The sequence below is a fragment of the Camelus ferus genome, chromosome 6, assembly GCF_009834535.1.
Source record: "Camelus ferus isolate YT-003-E chromosome 6, BCGSAC_Cfer_1.0, whole genome shotgun sequence".
Classification (NCBI taxonomy): Eukaryota; Metazoa; Chordata; class Mammalia; order Artiodactyla; family Camelidae; genus Camelus; species Camelus ferus.
The window spans coordinates 5,896,404-5,914,296 of NC_045701.1; the positions used below are offsets into that span (position 1 = coordinate 5,896,404).

Below are 17,893 nucleotides of genomic sequence, written 5' to 3' on the forward strand. Positions count from 1 at the left end.
CCCCAATGAAGATCAATAAACATTATGATAATGATGACATCTTCCCGATGCAGCAGCAAGAGCAAGAACAATGAAAGAAATTAAGAGGCGGGGAAGGTCTGAGTGAAACGTGCATGAAGTAAGATCCTCTGGGGAGGGGAGGGGGCGTGGTCAGGCAGCCAGGTGCACGCAGCACAGGTTATGGGGACACATGGGGTGGACATACTGGCTTTTCTATATATTAACTCTGTGGCTGTAGAAACGGACTTCCCTATGGTAGAATTATATTACCATTTTGCAACCCCTAAGGAAATAATGAACCTAGACCATTTGTCATCAACTGCTCTTAATATCACAAAAAAAGGAGACAACCAAATTCAACTTTCTAATGGAAGTACTCAGGAGTCTCTAAACACACACACACACACACAAATCTGATCAAGCCCCCAGGTCTCAGGAATGATGAGGACAGATGAACAGATGAACATGTCAGATGAACATGTCAGACAACACTGCAAATATGCAATCAACAAACTCCAGGGTGTAGGAAATTCTACACTAATAACAATCTGGTTTCTCCCCTGCAAAAATTGCAAGGAAAAAATATAAGAGATGGAGGGAAAGCTTTGAGACCAAAAAAGTTAAGCAATCTTTATTATTCAACTTTATTTGGACCTCAGTTCAAACAAACTGTTACCAAAAAATTTTAGAAGGCAATGGAGAAAACACGAACACGCTGTGTGTACTTGGTATTAAGAGATTACTTTATAGATACGACATGGTATTATTGTCACTTTTTTCCCCTTAAGAGTCTTTATCTTTTAGTGACACAGGCTAAAATGTTTCTAAATGAAATAAAACAAACAAAATCCCTGCCCTGGGTCACAGAGATGCTGGGAGGGGAGTGAGGCTTGGCAGAACCACGCGCCTGCAGCGCCCGCCCTCCTCCGACACTCACGGTCATCATCCGTGTGAAGCTTGGCCTTCAACTTCTCCATCTTCCTCTCGTCTCGTAACAGCGTCCTGTCTTTTTTTAGCGTACCCGTCCCCTCTTCTTTCTTTTCTTCGATGGTTTCTTGGATTAAAGAGTATTCTTCATAGTTTGTTATTCCTAAAAATATCAATTGGTTATAATGATCAGTGATTACAATGTTATCAACCCCTCCGTCCTGGGGCCTCCAATACTCCAAGGAGTCCCTGGGGGCAATGGAGATGAAAAGGCTTTGTCAAGGTCAGGGTCAGGGTCACTCATGGAGCACACATCAAGTAACTGGCCAGAAAGGCTCATCTTCAGCAGATTAAGTCACATTCACAATGTCATGTTCAAGTTTTTTGACTAATTTTTGAGAATTAGGAACAAAGTAGAGGTTATACAAAGGAAGACAAGACAATGTCAAGCAAGAAGTATCTGAGGGAACTGGGCTTCCTTTGCATGACAGGCAGAGCTGCTTTCTTCAGATATTCAAAGGGCTTCATGTAGAAAGAAGACGGACTTGTTCCCTGAGGAGACCAACAGAAGTTAGGACAAAAAAGGTGTCTAATAATTGTATACACCGTCTCCATGGGTATTCAAGGAGATCCTGGACGTCAGAATCACAGCCATGGGTGGGAGACTGACTTATATGACATCAAAAACATTACTGTCAATTTCAAAATTCCTTTTGACTTTTAAAGGGAAATAAAAGCTCTCACTTGTGACTCAGTGAGAAGTTCAAGTGTTTACAATACCAGTTGGTGAATCTGCATATCAGGAGAATGAACATACTCTCTTGGGATTGGACAAAATTCAACGTGTAAGGATATATTCAAAATTGTCTAGACACTGACAGGGGGCAGAAAAAAAAAAAGGCATGTTATTAAAAAACAAAACAAAAGCCAGAACCTAGGCACGTGAATGCTCACCTATCCTGCTGCAGATTGTAACCAGGAGTTCCCCCACAGTCTTGGAGTCGTCCACCATCACTGTTTTCACAGATCCATCCAGCATGCGGATTTTCTGAGGTCTCTGTTTCTTTTTATATTCCAAAATATCCTAGAGCAAAATCATACAGACATTTCACACTGCGTGCGAAACTAGACAACAAACTTGGATACTTTTCTTCAAAAAATGAATTTTCCCTAGCATCTTCTGATTTCCTCCTAAGTTTTGCCACTAATACAGAATCTCCAGTGCTAAACTGCTTTCCTAAAGATGTCTTTAAAATCTGATAGTGAAATTGCACCCAAAAAAGCCCGACTTACAGCTCACAGTTACTGAAAAGTAACCTCTGTAAAGTGAAAGTAGCCTATATCCTAAAAGGCTGTGAATGATCTGCTCTAACGAGAATTAGCTGAGGAAAAGTCCTACTTGTCTTTTAAAGAGACTGTAGTGTGCTTCTCCAATGATTCCTTACACAGTTATAAGCAATTTTAATATGTATAGGCCATGAAAGACACAAGTAACACCCCTGTAATTCTTCACAGTAGTGGTGTTTCACAGTAGAAGTGGTTTTCACCATAATGACAAGACCAAACAGGGGTAATAAGCTTGAGAGTTATTACCAAATAGAGACTCCCCCTTTTACTATACTTCTTTCTTTTGGAGGTGGAGGTAATTAAATTTATTTATTTATTTTAATAGAGGCACTGGGGATTGAACCCAGGACCTCATGCACGCTAAGCACGCACTCTACCACCGAGCTATCCCCTCCGCACTACTTCTTAAAAACAGAATTATGGAAGGAAAAATTAATTGGCACACCATACTTCACTCTCACTTATGGAATATGACCAATCTGATACATCTATTTCATATACCAAAACCACAGTACATCTCAGAGGTTAAGCTGAACAGAGTATTTAAAACTTTTTTCTAAAATTGAAGTGTAACTGATTGACAATATTGTGTAAACATTTCAGGTGTACAGAGAAGTGATTCAGTTATATACATATTTTTCAGATGATTTTCCATTAGAGGTTATTATAAGTTATTGAATCTAGTTACCTGTGAACTCTTTTTTACTCATTACTTTTTCCCACTTCCTTAACACAATCTTTTTTTTGTTTTATTGTTACTGACGTTATTAAACTTACATCAAATACAAACTTTCTTGTATAAAAGCAAAACACTGATTAATATTTAACCTCTGACTACCTTTAGGATTATATTTTTGGCCCCTCTCTAGTGTATCCTTACTTTTTATCACCAGTCACCAGGACACTTTCAACATACTTAGAGGAAGATGCTGTATTTCATAATGACCAAGTCCAACAACGGCATGTAGAAATAGCTTAAAATCATAACCTCATGCTGCTTTAATTACCGTGTGGAGTTTCAGGAATTTGGACCATTGATATTTTCTATCACTAACCTGGACTGCTCTCACAAGTACATTACATCAAAGCTATTAATAAGATGCCCCTGAATCAAAATAGATTGCTGAGTTTCTCCTTTTCTTTGAAGCATAATCATATTGGCTTCTACGGAAGGCCTAGGGACAAGGGGATGAAAAAAAAAAAAAAAGATCAACAGCATACCCCATTTCGCAACATGTAGTAATCCAGTGTTCTGCCCGCTTCCAGCCAAATTCCTTTCCTGGGGTCTTCATCCGAGAGAAACAGCCCATAGTCAGAAGCTGGAAGATCAATAGAAGGAAAAATAAAAAACAAAGTGAGGATGAAGCTGTCACTGACTTCTGGGGCCCCAAGTCCGCTGACCTGGCAAGGGGGCTCTCCTTCACCAGAGACACATTTTGTTTTGACACCACAGGCGGCCCCTGGGACTACAGCAGAGGAGGAGGAGGAAGTGCCAAGCTGCAGAAGCAACATCCACATACAAACTTCATATTTCTTAAACCATGGGGCAGGAGTTGTGTCCACAATGCAGGGAAACACCAAGGTCAAAGCAGTCCAAACTGGGCTTTGTCTCCTGTCACTTGCTACAAAACCCAGGTCAAGAAGTCACGAAGAATGACAAGGTAGCTGTGGAAGTAATTGTTTAAGCCCAAGGCCACTTAGGCCAAGAGGGGCTGATGGAGACTTTTTTTTTTTTTTTTTTTTGCATTTCTTGGGGTTTTTTTTAATTGAAATACAGTCAATTAAGACCTGATACTTGGAATAATCCTCCGTCCTCCCAACACGGCATTACAAAACAAAAGGACGCGTTCCCTTTGAGATGAAGCCTCCGCTCTCCAAACCACCAAATTACGAGTAAAGTGGGAGAGTTAAAAACTCTGCTCTTCATAAAAATCCCTTAATCTGACCCAGGAAGTACAAGAAGGCGGAGGCAGGAGGAAAGCAGTCCCAAGACCTCACTCTTCCTAAACGGGATCCAAGGAAACCTCAGAGACCCAGATGAGGACCAGAGCTCTGTTTCTTAGAACAACAACTTCAACGTCCATAAAGGTTTGTACCTTCACAAGAACTATACAGCGATCCAATCCAAACTTCTAAAAATCTGGGACAAAACCAATCAAAACACCAGATATGATTAGATCACCAGATCTTGGAGTAAGGTTGGGGATGTGGGCAAACTATTTTTATTTTGGGGTAATCTAGAAATAACAGGGTTTGGAATAACATAGATACTGCTTTTTGGAGCAAAAGTTTAGCAGTTTTGTGAGTAACATCTTTTCAAGAAGACCCATACCAAGTAATAACTATTGTTGAATGTTTGATTTTTATGCTTCCCATTTTTAAGGGAAATTTTATTCCATTGTCACACTACAGGTTTATTAGTTTAGGAGTAATCCCAATTTCTTAAGCGTCAGTCAAATACTAAATAAAGAAAGGATATGTGGAGAAAAGACAAAGGGAAACAGAAAATAAAACTGACAGTGACCACTGATGATAGTGGTCAGTGGTTTAACCAAACATTTATCACTATTTTTTTTTTAAAGATTTAAGATAAAGATTAGAAGCCCCAGCGAAGTACTTGAAATATAAGGCTTGCCCTGGCTCCTGTGGCAGGTTCCATCTTCTTCAGACTGCTGGCAGTGGAAAGTTTTCAAGCATGTGAAACAGGGCTCAGGATATACAAAAGCAGTAATTGTTAGAGTAGCTTCATCTGTACCGTATTGGGCTTTGTATCAAAAAGTGACTTGTAAACGGCAGAGCATACTGCTGACATATGGAGGGGTCATGACGGTGATGATGGCTCAGTGGTAGTTGTGGTCACTGTCATCACAAGCCTCACACAGGAAGCACGTAATGTCCAGGATAAGAAGACATTTCACTTGACCCATACACACAAATGGGCTTGTGTACCACTCAGAACCTCTGTTCCCTTAGCTACTAAAGGGAAAACACACAGACACATTTCAAGGAGTCAGCAAATGACCCATGGCCTACCTTGGCCAGTTTGTGCCTCGGGTACCCGTTCCCGAATGACTCGACACGCATCGTACACGGCTGTAGACGGTTCAAACTGCATGGTCTTCACCACATTGCAGTGGCGGACACAAATCTTTAAGGACAGGGCCACCATTTTCCCAGATGAAGTGATGACTCTCACTGAAAACGTCTGGAAAACACAAAGGGACAGATCCTGATACTCACAAATGTCTCATAGGAAAAAGTTAGACTCTGAATCAGCTTTAAAAATTGAAAGAGAATAAAACGGCAATTAAAAAGAAAGCTTTGGATAAAAATATAAATTGAAAAATAGCTTTTGAAAAGTTTAGAAGAGGACAGTAGCACATGGTATCGGAATCAACAGTACCACAGGGGGGCAGGTAGAGCCCCTTGGGAGGAGGGAACCGTGGGAGTTCGCCAAGGCTCATTTGTCAAGGCTGCTCCCTACTTGAGGCTTCCTCAGGGGGGACGGAACATCCTAGGTGAGTGCCATCCAGCTGAGCAGCACAGTGCCTTGGGTGCCCACGGCCGTCTCCTGAAGCTGCCCCATCAGCACCCTCAGCTCCTAGGGACAGGGAAGAAGCACCTGTGCTCTGGGGTGCTTTTCATGGCAAAACTCCACCACATCTTTTACCAGAAGACCTGGCATGTCGGTCCAGCCCCATCCAGGAGGCTGTCAATTTCAGCACAGCACTTTGGCAACTCTGCTTCCATTTCCCCGCAATAAAAGAGCTGCCAAGTATCTGCCCTGCATAATTCATAGAAGAACTGAATCCTGAGGGGACGTCAATGCCAGGCCAATGCACAGCCATCACTAATGAGGCCAGAGAAGCTGATTTTAAACACCTGGTGTGCCAGGCAGCTACACACTCTTCAGGGGACTCAAAGCAAAGAAAATGCCAATTTAACTGTTTTTTCATTCAGACGAACCCCTGGGATATTCTGCTTCTCATCCAGTTCAATGGCTGTAAAAAGGTGCTTAGGCTAGGTTTGAATTATTTCATAAATGCTTTCTTTTTAAATTTTAAATCCAACAATTTAATGCATTTTCTGAGTTGGTGGCTTCTGGGTTATTTCAACCACCTGTTCTTTTCTTTGGCTAGACACTTACCCCCGAACCCAGGCCAGCCTCTATCAGTGCATGCCTTGGGCACAAGAGGGAGGCACCTTCCCTGCCCCTGAGGAACCAACACTGACTTACCCAGCTCACTGTCATCCTGGCCACCAAATTAAGGCACTTCACAGTTAGTAGCTGTTAGAGTCCTAGAGCTGCATGGATAACATAAATCCATAGGAATTTCAAGCTCACATTTCTTTCTTGTCTTTTATCAGAGAATCTACAGGTACTAAACCAGGACCACAGTTCCCTCTACCCCTCTTTCCCACTTGAGAATGCAAGGGCTAAGAGGCAATGAGGTGGCCACAGGCAGACAGGACAACAGGCAGACCAGGTCCAGCCCAGGGGTGGGTGCCTTCAGACCATCACCTCTCAGCATGCTCCACTGACTGCTGGCTTCCTAACATCAAGCCACTGTGGTGACTTGGATACAGAGGACAGGTTTACACAGATGCTCTGGTATCCATGGGCAGGGTGTACACACTCTCGTGAAGCGACCATTTAGGCCGTCCAACTGTAAAGTCATTCTGACCTCTGCTTATATTCTGCCTGAATTCTGCCTGTGAAAACACGAAAATAGTTCCTATTTGAAACATGTCAAGATATACTTCTCAACAAACAACAGCAGTATTCACTGGGAATCTGCCCTAACCCAAATTAACTCACTACAGCCTAGGCAGTGGTCACGTGGCTGACAGGCAGAGTCTGTTCAAAATATCCGAACATTTTCCATCTACAATATTGAAGCCTTGTGAAGTCATATATACAGGCATCCCTCGGAGATGCTGGGAGTTTGGTTCCAGATTACCACAATAAAGCAAATATCAAAACTAAGTGAATCACACAAGTTTTTTGGTTTCCCAGTACATATAAAAGTTATGTTTACACTATGTTGTGGTCTATTAAATGTGCAGTATCATTCTATCTAAAAATATAAATGTATATATTTTATTTAAAAAACACTTTATTGCTTAAAAAAAAAAAGAGAGCTAGTCATCCTGTGAGACCTCAGCAAGTTGTAAACTTCTTGCTAGTGAAGGATCATGTTGATGGCTACTGACTGTTCAGGGTAGCAGTTGTTAAAGGTTGGGGTGGCCTGGCTTGGGGTGGCTTAAAATATGACAGCAATGAAGTTTGCTGCATTGATCGACTCTTCCTTTCATAAAGGACTTCTCTATTAGCACTTGCAGTTTGCCTTCAAGAATTTTCCTTTGCACTGACAACTTGGCTAACTGGTACCAAAGGCCCAGCTTTCGACTTGTCTGGGCTTTTGACCTGCCTCCCTCACTGAGCTTAATCATTTCTAGCCTTTGATTTAAAATGAGAGACGTGTGACTCTTCCACTCACTTGACCATTTAGAGGGTTATTAACTGGCCTAATTTCAATATTGTTGTGCTTCAGGGAATAAGAAAGCCCGAGCAGAGTCAGCAAGATTGGGAAACTGGCCAGTCAATGGAGAAGTCAGAACACACATGTTTATCAACTAAGTTTCCCATCTTATACATGGGCATGGTTCATTGGCTCCCCAAAACAATTAGAATAGTAACATCGTAGATCATTGAGCACAGGTCACCATAAATATAATAACGAAAAAATTTGAAATATTGTAAGAACCACCAAAACAGGACACAGAGACACGAAGTGAGCAAATGTGGTGACACTGACAGACCTACTGGACTCAGGGTTGCCACAAACCTTCAGATTATAAAAAACACAGTATCTGCAGAGCATAAAAAAATGAAGTATGACTAAAGGCTCTACCTAACTCTTTTTACAGGCATATTTATATAACCAACCAATGCTCCAATTTGAGGAAATCTAATTTGAACTGTACAATATCCATATGATCCAGCAATCACACTCCTGGGCATATATCCACAAAATATGTAATTCAGAAAGATACATGCACCCCATGTTCACAGCAGCACTATTTACAATAGCCAAGACATGGAAGCAACCTAAATGTCCATTGACAGATGACTAGATAAAGAAGTTGTGGTATATTTATACAATGGAATACAACTCAGCCATAAAAAAAGAATAAAATAATGTCATTTGCAGCAACATGGATGGATCTGGAGATTGTCATTCTAAGTGAAATAAGCCAGAAAGAGAAAGAGAAATACCATCTAAAAAAAAAAAAAAAAGACATAAATGAACTTATCTACAAAACAGAAACAGACTCACAGGCACAGAAAACAAACTTGTGGTTATCAGGGGTAAAGGGAGTGGAGACAGATACATTGGGAGTTCAAGATTTACAGATACTAACTGCTATATATAAAATAAACAAGTTTATACTGTATAGCACAGGGAACCATATTCAATATCTTATAGTAACCTATAATGAAAAAGAATATGAAAAGAAAAAAAAAACTGCATGGTATCACTTATGTGTGGAATGTAAAAAATAATGCAAATGAATGTATATGCAAAACAGTATCAGACTCACAGATAAAGAAAAGAAACCTGTGACTACCAAAGGGGAGAAGGAAGGGAGAGGAAAAAATTAGGGGAATGGGACTAACAGATACAAGCTACTATATATAAAATAGATAAGCAATAAGGACATACTGTATATCACAGGGAATTATAGCTACTATCTTGTAAAAACCTATAATGGAGTATCATGTGCAAAAACACTGAATCACTATGCTTTACACCTGAAACTAATGTGACATTGTCAATCAACTATACTTCAATAAAAATAAAAACATACTCCAGAAATAGCTAGACACATTTGCTGTGATGGAGATCACTCCGTGGGTTCGTATTTCCCCTCGGGCTGGTGACAACTGTGGGGTTTCATGAACCAGAGACCCATGAGCACAGCTGGTGGTACAGTCCCGGGAGGGCCATGGAACTGGGTGGCGTCACGGACGCCGTTTACACCATGCACCAGAGAGGGTGGGACGGTTCATACCTTCCATTCCCTGGGAACAGGAGGCAGCACAGTATAGGGGTCCCTGAATGTAGCATCCCTTCCCAGGCTAATAACTGGGCTTTCTGAAGAGCAAATGAATGGTGCCTGGAGCCAAGCAGAGAGAAAGACTCAATCATAGGGAAAGAGCCATGACATGAACAGAATTTGACAGCAAGACAGTCAACAAGGGAGCTCAGAAGGAAGAAGACACACAGGGGAGCGAGGACAAAGGGGCACAGGGAGGAACAGGGCGCCTGCAGAACAGAGCCTGGGGCTCGGGAGCAGAATCAACAAGGAACACGGGAGAGAAGCCCGAAAGTTGGGCAGCAGAAGGGAAGAAGAAAAGCAGAAAGAGTAGGACAGTGAAGGAACACCTCTATTCAAAACAATTGGAAAAGCCATTGACTGAGTTGGGGAAAGCGGCTGGAGGCACAGGTTTGGGGTGAAAAGTCGCTGATGAGTTTCTTTGAGATGCCTTCAGTGAGAGGTGGAGCAGAGTCAAATACAACACTGGAGATACAATGCGGGGGGTCATCATACGCAAATCCCTGGGACTAGAAAGATCATTTAGGGAGCGAGCAAGAGAAGAAACCTGAGGTCGGGGTCGTGGAACATTGTTCTAAAATCAGTACAAGAAGGAACCTGCAGGGAGGTCTGGTGGTAGGGGAGGGAGGAGAATGGAGAGAGGGTGGGGCTGGAGGCAAGCACATCAAGCAGGAGGGAGAGATCCACTGAGCTAAATGCTACTCACAGTTCAGCGGAGCTGGGGACTCAGGACAAGTGAACCTGGCAGCAGAGATAAGAAGAGACTAGAAGGGGACAAAGCTGGAGCTGCAGGGTCATGGGACAGGGGAGGAGAGGATGCTGGCACAGCGAGCTCAGAGGCCTGCTGGAGGGGGCGGAGGAATAGGCACTAGCTCTGATTTATGCTTTGAAGGCTTTTTATCCAGAAGCAGGTCACCATGTGGTTGCTGCAAACTCCCTACATACACAGTATCTACACAGACGTGGTTTCCTCCTTATGACAGTCCTAGGAGCAGTTCCCAGGTAGCTAAGTGCCCCTCCTGGAGGCAGGTGTCCCACCGCACACGCTGCTGCCGGGTGTGCATGAGAGGGGAGAGGGAGAGTGGACAAGTGTTCGTTCAAGCAAAGGGTGGGAGTCTGTGATCCAGGTTCAACCCCAGGTCTGTCAACGCCTTGGACCTTCTCCCTCTGCTTTCCAAGGAGCAGGAAGAGACCAGCTCCTATGAAAGGAGGCTCCCGGCAGAGCCCAGGTGCTTGGCCAAGTCTTCCCCTTGTCTCCTCACCCTGACATCTCACAAAGGAGACCATGGAATGGAGGCCACTACCCTGAGCTCAGGGCAGATGTTCAACAGAACAAGGGACACACTACGTGGTTCATGTTCAAGTTCCCTACCGTCTCAGAACTACTGCAAAAAGCATCGTTATCATTTCATGGGAACATATGACTCAAAGGACAAAAAAACCCAATCATTCACTCTGAAAGATCTCTGCAGAGGGGCTGAAGACCAAAAGGATCCAATTTCTTCTTCTTACCCTTGGCTTACCCTTTTTATGACTCAGTGTTCCAAAGCACAAAGCATCAAACAAGACCGACAATTTCCTTCAGAGGAATGTTTTTAAAATTGCAAATTATGTACCTAAAAATGTTTTATAAACCACAAAATTACATATAAAGTCAAGGTACTTTCATTGCTCTCTTGCAACCAGATCCCCTGCAAAGGAAAACCTCAGTGAGGTCTGACACCAGAGTGCGGGGGGATTTACTCATCATCCCACTGGGAGCAAGGCAATGAGCTGTTTCTACCTCTACTCTTAACACAGAGACGTGCAGAATGGACACTTGTTGGAATAAAGTGTCCCGACTTGTGGCAAAAAGAAAGCAGGATTAAAACACAGAACAACCTAGAGATGGCAGCGAAAGATGGGCATGCATTCAACACTCATGAGAAGTCTCACTAGAGATCCACGCAAGACCTGAGCCAACCACACAGTCGGGACAACACTCAGTGGTGAAATGTGACACACCCTCTCCATTGGGATGGTCTTTGGGCAGCGCAGTGCTGAACCTGACTCCAGCAGACCCTCTTCTCTGCTCCTCTGTATCCTCAAACCTCCTGCTAACTCATGCCCCTCCAGGCTGGGAACCTGGGACAACTGACCAGGTTTCCTCTTCTGGTTTGGCTGTAGGAAGGTTGAGAGCCCAGTGGGTGTAGCGCTGGCTGCAATATTGTTACAGTCTAACCTGTCTCTATTTTCTGATCCAATCCTTGTTCTTTTGCCCCAGTCTGAATGTATGCTATTTAGTTGGAACTTAAGTCCCTGTTGTTTTTTTGCTAAGAGACAGGGTATAAAGTCATAAAACAACCATTACTTTTCTTTTTTTTTTTAATTGACATATTATCAGTTACAAAGTGTCAATTTCTGGTGTACAGCATAATGTTTCAGTCATACATACACATACATATAACCGTTTTCATATTCTTTATCCTTATAGGTTACTGCAAGAATTAGTTTTCATAACCTCTTCTCACTCTTGACCATTTTGGCCCTGACTGTATGTGCGAAGGTCGCCTGGACCAAGACAGAAACCCTTTTGTGCCATCCATTGTGGACGATGAGCCAATGGAATCCGTGGTGAAACCCAGACATTCTTCTTTCAAAGTAAACACTCTCCAGTCCCAGGGAGCTGTAAACAGTCCAGGATGATGGCAGCAGTGCGGGCTGCCCGGGCTCACCCCAGTGCACCCTGGAACAAACAAGCCCAACTTGGCCAAGACCGCCTCCTCCCGGAAAGAAACGCCCACCATTGGTCAAGAGGGGCAACCACCCCCGGGATCTCTCCCCTGGTAAGTGAGGGCCACGAAGTATTCCAGCCTCACCCCTGCCTTACCAGCTGCCACCCTGAGCTATCTCAATCTTATAGGTAATAAACCTACCTATAAGATTGCTAGAAAATTAAATCAGTTAATACCTGTCAAAGGCACACAGAAAGTACCGAGTCAGGGTTTGTTATTATTATGTGTTAGTCGTAGGGGTCGGAGAAACACTGGCAGCCACCCACTACGCCCAGCCACCACCTAAGCTGCCAGATTCATGTCACGGTTTATTCTGCATCTGTCATACAGAGGACATCGTTTCAGGCACTAGGCGACAAAGACAGACAGGATTCCTGCCCAGATGGAGTTCACCGTCTAGTAACCCTAGCCACTACACAGTTTCTATGTTCATCCTTCTTCAAATCAGATGACATGATTTCTCTACATGCAGAACTAAGGATTAGCCGTGACACTGAGTGTGTCTGTAGAGCAGGTAACTCCCAGGACCTGGACTGTTTCTCTTGAATGTCAGGTGAATTCCCTCAACCCAGGAACCCAAAGAGGGGGAAAAAAATCACACCCTCAGGGGCAGGGCTGGCATCACAACAGGCGCCTGCTCCATGGCTTGTCAACGTCCTCTGCCCGGGAGCAACCTTGTGAGGTGCCAATGGCTCTGCACACTCGGCCATACAGCAGAGGGGTGGCACTCAGCTGGCGGGACCGCAGGACCAGGCCACCACGTCTCAATGGAGCCCTGAACCTTTAGGAGACTGAGAGTTACCACCCACTCCATCATCTGCCTCCAGCCACTGACGCCTTAGAAGACTGCTGTGCCCAACCCCTTCTTTAGGTCTGTTTCCCTCTCAGCAGGCAAAATACAGCCCTGTTTGCTAACAGCACGCATCACATGACTGAAAGTCAGCATAAAATGTGGACCTATATAAAAGCTGTCATTCAGCTGTGTTTATATCTCAGTCTCCTGTGAACAACTCTGCTCGCAAAGAAATAAGCTGGAAAGAGCCTCCCCTTTTGTCCACCCCGGACCTGCTCCTCTGTAAGGGGGGAAGGGGAAAAGCTCATCGGACAAGTAAGAACCCAGGCAGCCACAGGCATCTCTTAAGATAACCATCGTATCTCCCCACCGGGCCCTCACCTCTCTTCCCAACCAGTGAGAACTCAGAGGTCAGTCTGACTGGAGAGGTTCCCCTTGTCCTCCACACCCACAGCTCGTGAGAGCCCCAGCAAACAAGCAGCTCGGAGCAAAGAGTAAGCAGACACAGCTGATGTGACTTTTCCATGTGCCCAGCAGCCCACTTAGAAACAGACCAGGATGATCATGCTGCCCTTTGCAACCAGGGTGGGGAGAACAGAAAACAAGAGGGAACACTCACGTAAGAACGTCTCTTTAGGGCTCCTGCGGGGAGCCAGAGGGAGCCAAGACTACTGTTTGACTTTGAATACTTCAACTAGAAATAATTGTCATTAAAAGGTCAGATGGTCAAGGGGCATAAGAAATCATTAACCACCTGCACAGGTGTGAACTTTGCAGACCAGGCTAAGTGGCTAGCACCCAGGGCTGCTTTGCACACCTCATAAATGTCCCCTAACCCACAGGGCTGCTACTGTGTCTACACGCCTGTCCCCGTGGCACCAGCAATAAGATATACATACAACACAGCATCAAGAACACATTTGCCATGAGAGGTCCATCTCCCCCACTGTCCTCGGAGAGCAAGGTCTGTATCATTATGGCCACCTTTGAACCGCAAGGCCCGAAGCACAGTGCTCACACACAGCTGACAGTAAATGTTTGTGGAATTAATATGTACACCATGGAAACACCTCAACGATTTTATTTTTCTAAATCAGTCATTAGGAATTATTCACACTAACATCATGACTAAAGGAGGAACAAAGGGCAGACAGCCAGCAGACCCAACTATTCCTACTCATCCACAACCATTTCCACTGACCGCAGAAGCTTAACGTCACAGGTCACAAGATGAAGTCCTCCAGTCTGGCAAATGAGAAACTCAAAAAAGAACAAATTCATATCGGTCAGGAACAACTGGAGGGCAGGGACCGTGGGTAACGCTCACCATTAAGTACCTGCCAGAAAGATGGGCTCAGTACATGTTTATTTAATGCATGGATGGAGGGGCAGGCAGCATTTCTAACTCTACCAGGAGAACTAAAGGATGCCCACCATGGGGACTAGAGTGATGGGGGAAAGCCTCTGAGACGGTTTTCCAGACTCAGATGAAAAACTATAATCTTGAGATCAACAGATCTTCTCAGGGTCACACTGGTAGCAAATGACAACCAGACCCTCCCATGCTGCCACAATGTACAGGGCTAGCTGTGCACGTGGTATGATTAGAGCCCTCCAAAGGTCCCTCCGACTCACCCTCCCATCCCCATTCAGCACCTGGCACTGGCATCTGAAATTCCATCATTAAGTGTATGGTTGGCCGTAATGATTTGTTGCCAGTTAAACTTCACTGTACAAGTAGGTATTTGCACTTATCACTGTCTTAGAAAGTTAAGTTTCAGAACCTTTCAAGCAAGTGAATTGAGAGCTGGCCTTTATAAAAGATGATTCCTAATTGCCGGGAAATTCTGAGGGGTGGGGGTAGTTTACTGGAGAGCAATCCAGAATCCGGCACTGTTGAAAAAGGGCAACAAGCAGAGAAACACAGGCAGACTTGCTAAAAGGAAGGGGCACAGACACCTAGTGTTCACAGTGTTACCATTTTGCTTAGAGCCGATTTTGAAATGCATGGGTTAAATCAGGCTCCAACTGCTTAGCTCAAGGGTCAGGGCCCCATTCACCTATTTGCCACCCCACACACACACTGTAAGTAGCTCACAGAGAAAAAAAAAATGTGACAATGAATATACATATGTTCATGTATAATTGAAAAATTGTGCTCTACACTGGAATTTGACACAACATTGTAAAATGACTATTACTCAATAAAAAAAATGTTAAAAAAAAAAGAAAACAAGCTAAGAAAAAAAAGAACTCTATTTTAACAAAACAGATGGATTTTCTTTCCTTTTTCTTTTTTTTCTTTTTTTTTAGTTTTTAAAAAATGTTTTATTGAAGTGTAGTTGATTTACAATGTCAGTTTCAGACGTACAGCAAAGCGATTCAGTTATACATATGCATACATATATACTTTCTTTTCAGATTCTTTTCCATTATATGTTATTACAAGAAACTGAATGTAGTTCCCTGTGCTATACAGTAGGTCCTTGTTCTTTAGATGGATTTTCAGTCCCTGCAAAACTCAATTATTTTCGCCTCTGTGGCATACATCTGTCTCAAATGCACCACCCTGCTTCTCTAGCTCTTCCTGGTTCCTCACCAGCATCAAGCTTTGCGTGCAGAAACTAGTCTTTCCAACCACCCCAGACGACAGACTCTCTCTCCTCTCCCAGGCTGAAGTTCTCACTGGAACCCCAGGAGACGCTGCACCTCCTGCCCATTGGCACTGGAGTCCCATGGCACTTGCATGGACATCTTTCCACTTGAAGTGCTCAACAAATTACAAAGGAAATTCGGTGTTCTTTGTTTTGCAGTCCCATTTCACAGATAAAGACCAAAGACCTTGGAAGGTAGGTGACTTCCTGGCATGTGTCTGGTATATACCACCCTTTCCCATCAGATGGCTTTCCAGCAACCTCACTGTTCAGCTGTGCTCGCCCAGACAGTGGAATAATCATCCACGACTTAGTCCTCTTGGATTTTCCCTTTCAGTCCTGCTACTTTCTTCCTCTGATGAGTTAAAGTAAGGAAGAAGGCGCCACAGTTAACTCTGATTTTGAATTCTTTTATACCTGAACTCATTCAAATGATTTGCGGCTTCTTACAAAAATAGATATGATAGAGAAATAAAAGGTCAGCTCTAAGGAAAAAAAAAAAAACCGAAGAAAAACGAAAGTGAAGGTCAAAACCAGGAGAACCATGAATTATTTACCATTCATTTGGGTAACTGGGAATAAATTCATCCCATTATTTTTTCTGTCCCTTGGTGACAAGCCCATAACATCCCAAGAAAGCAGATTCTCTAGGCTACTGCTAATGGTAATAAACACAAGCTTTGTCACTATAGGCACACACCCCCGGGGTGGGTACAGACAGCCTAGCTTTTACTTGGAGGGAAAAAAAAAAAAAAAAAAAAAAAAAAAAAAACTAGAGGGAGAGAGAACGCTTTGTTCTGCAATGATATGGGGAAAAACATACGAGTGTGTTCCTGACGAACCTGGGAGAATGTGTGAAAAGAACAGCACAAAAGCTCCCCCTGTCACCTTCCTTGTGCTTGTGCTGAATTTAATGCTAAATTAGTGTACACCGGGCTGAAGGCAAGTTGCCAAGTGCAGACTTCAGCTGTGACAGGACAGCGCAGACCGTCACGTTTGGTTTCACTCAGGAAAGTCAAGAAACCGTCCACTTCCTAGCTCCATTTTCTTTCACTGAAAGAGTTTTCACTGCTGACCTCAGACCAGGCAATCACAGGCTCCAAAACCCCAGTGCCATCCATCACTCAGAAAGGTACTAGTGCATGGTTTTGGCAAGGGTGGATTCTGAAGGAAAAAAGAGAGTATTAAAAACATATTCTTGCTATATGTCTGTGTTAATCCATTAACCATAAATCAGAAGTGCATTTCTGTTAGAGCCCAGACCTAGAAATCTGGCACTTATGTGGAGGATGGAAACAAACCAAGGAATTTGACTAAAATTTACATTTCTGGAGCTTCAAAGTCCATCGGCGCATTATCAGAGCCCCAGTCTCAGCATTTACTCATGAGATTAGATTTTCCAAAGGAGCCTCATTTTCTGTGGCTACTCATTCTAAGATCACCCTCATTTTATATCTAAAAATTGCGAAGTCTCAGTTACAATTAATATAGCCTGTGGTATCCCAAATCTCAGACTTAGCCGTCAGCAAGCCCAGCTCTCTACAAGATATATAAATCTTTGCTAGAACTTTCCCATTCTCCTGAATACTTACTTACATTTATTTTTTTAATTTCTTAAATAAAAAAACGGCAAGGAACACATAAGTGATTATGCACCTGGCAGTGGTCCTAAGCCCTTTTTCATGGGTCAACTCACTGAATCTTCAACATAACCCCATGCTAAAGAATTTGGGCTTCCCCCCAGGGAAGGCAACCAGGACACAGTGGTTACACGGCTTGACACAGGCCACTGTTCTGGGAGCTCCCCTCCGATCGTCTGCTGTTTAAAACAGAAAAAGGCATGGAAAAATAAATGCAGGGCTCATGCTAGGAGCACAGTAAAATGAGTGAGGTGGGTATTGTTTTTTATTAACAACTGAACTTTCACCAGCTGCATTATTATGTGTCATACAACAAACTACGCACTTGACTTAATGAATCAATGAGAGAAGTCCTATTCACTCCGGATAATTAGGCTTAAGAGTTTGTGTCTCCTAAGCAAAAGGAAAACACCGGTGCAAGGGGAGGTTTAAGCGCAGGTCTACCAGAACCCTGACTTCACATGCATGTCTGGTCCCATCTTGCCCAAAGATAAGCACTGCTAACACTTTCACATATCTCCTTGGCATTGTTTATGCCTAATTTTACATAGTTTTAGATGACATATTCTATATAATTCTGGATCCTGATGTTTCCCCCATTCTAATTTCACAATAATCATTTTCCACGGTGCTGCG

General features: G+C 43.5%; 1 protein-coding gene across 6 annotated transcripts in view; it reads right to left on the minus strand.

Annotated features, from left to right (window-relative positions):
- Positions 1-17,893, minus strand: part of TLN2 (talin 2) — a 396,032-nt gene that overhangs the window by 166,955 nt on the left and 211,184 nt on the right. For all 6 annotated transcript variants that reach the window (XM_032481038.1, XM_032481036.1, XM_032481034.1 and 3 more), the window contains 4 exons: positions 5,308-5,479; positions 3,496-3,593; positions 1,882-2,011; positions 938-1,090 (listed from right to left, as the gene is read on the minus strand). In XM_032481038.1, the coding sequence (XP_032336929.1) occupies positions 938-1,090; positions 1,882-2,011; positions 3,496-3,593; positions 5,308-5,443 (517 nt within the window). In that variant the 5' untranslated portion in view covers positions 5,444-5,479. The remainder of the gene's footprint in view (positions 1-937; positions 1,091-1,881; positions 2,012-3,495; positions 3,594-5,307; positions 5,480-17,893) is intronic.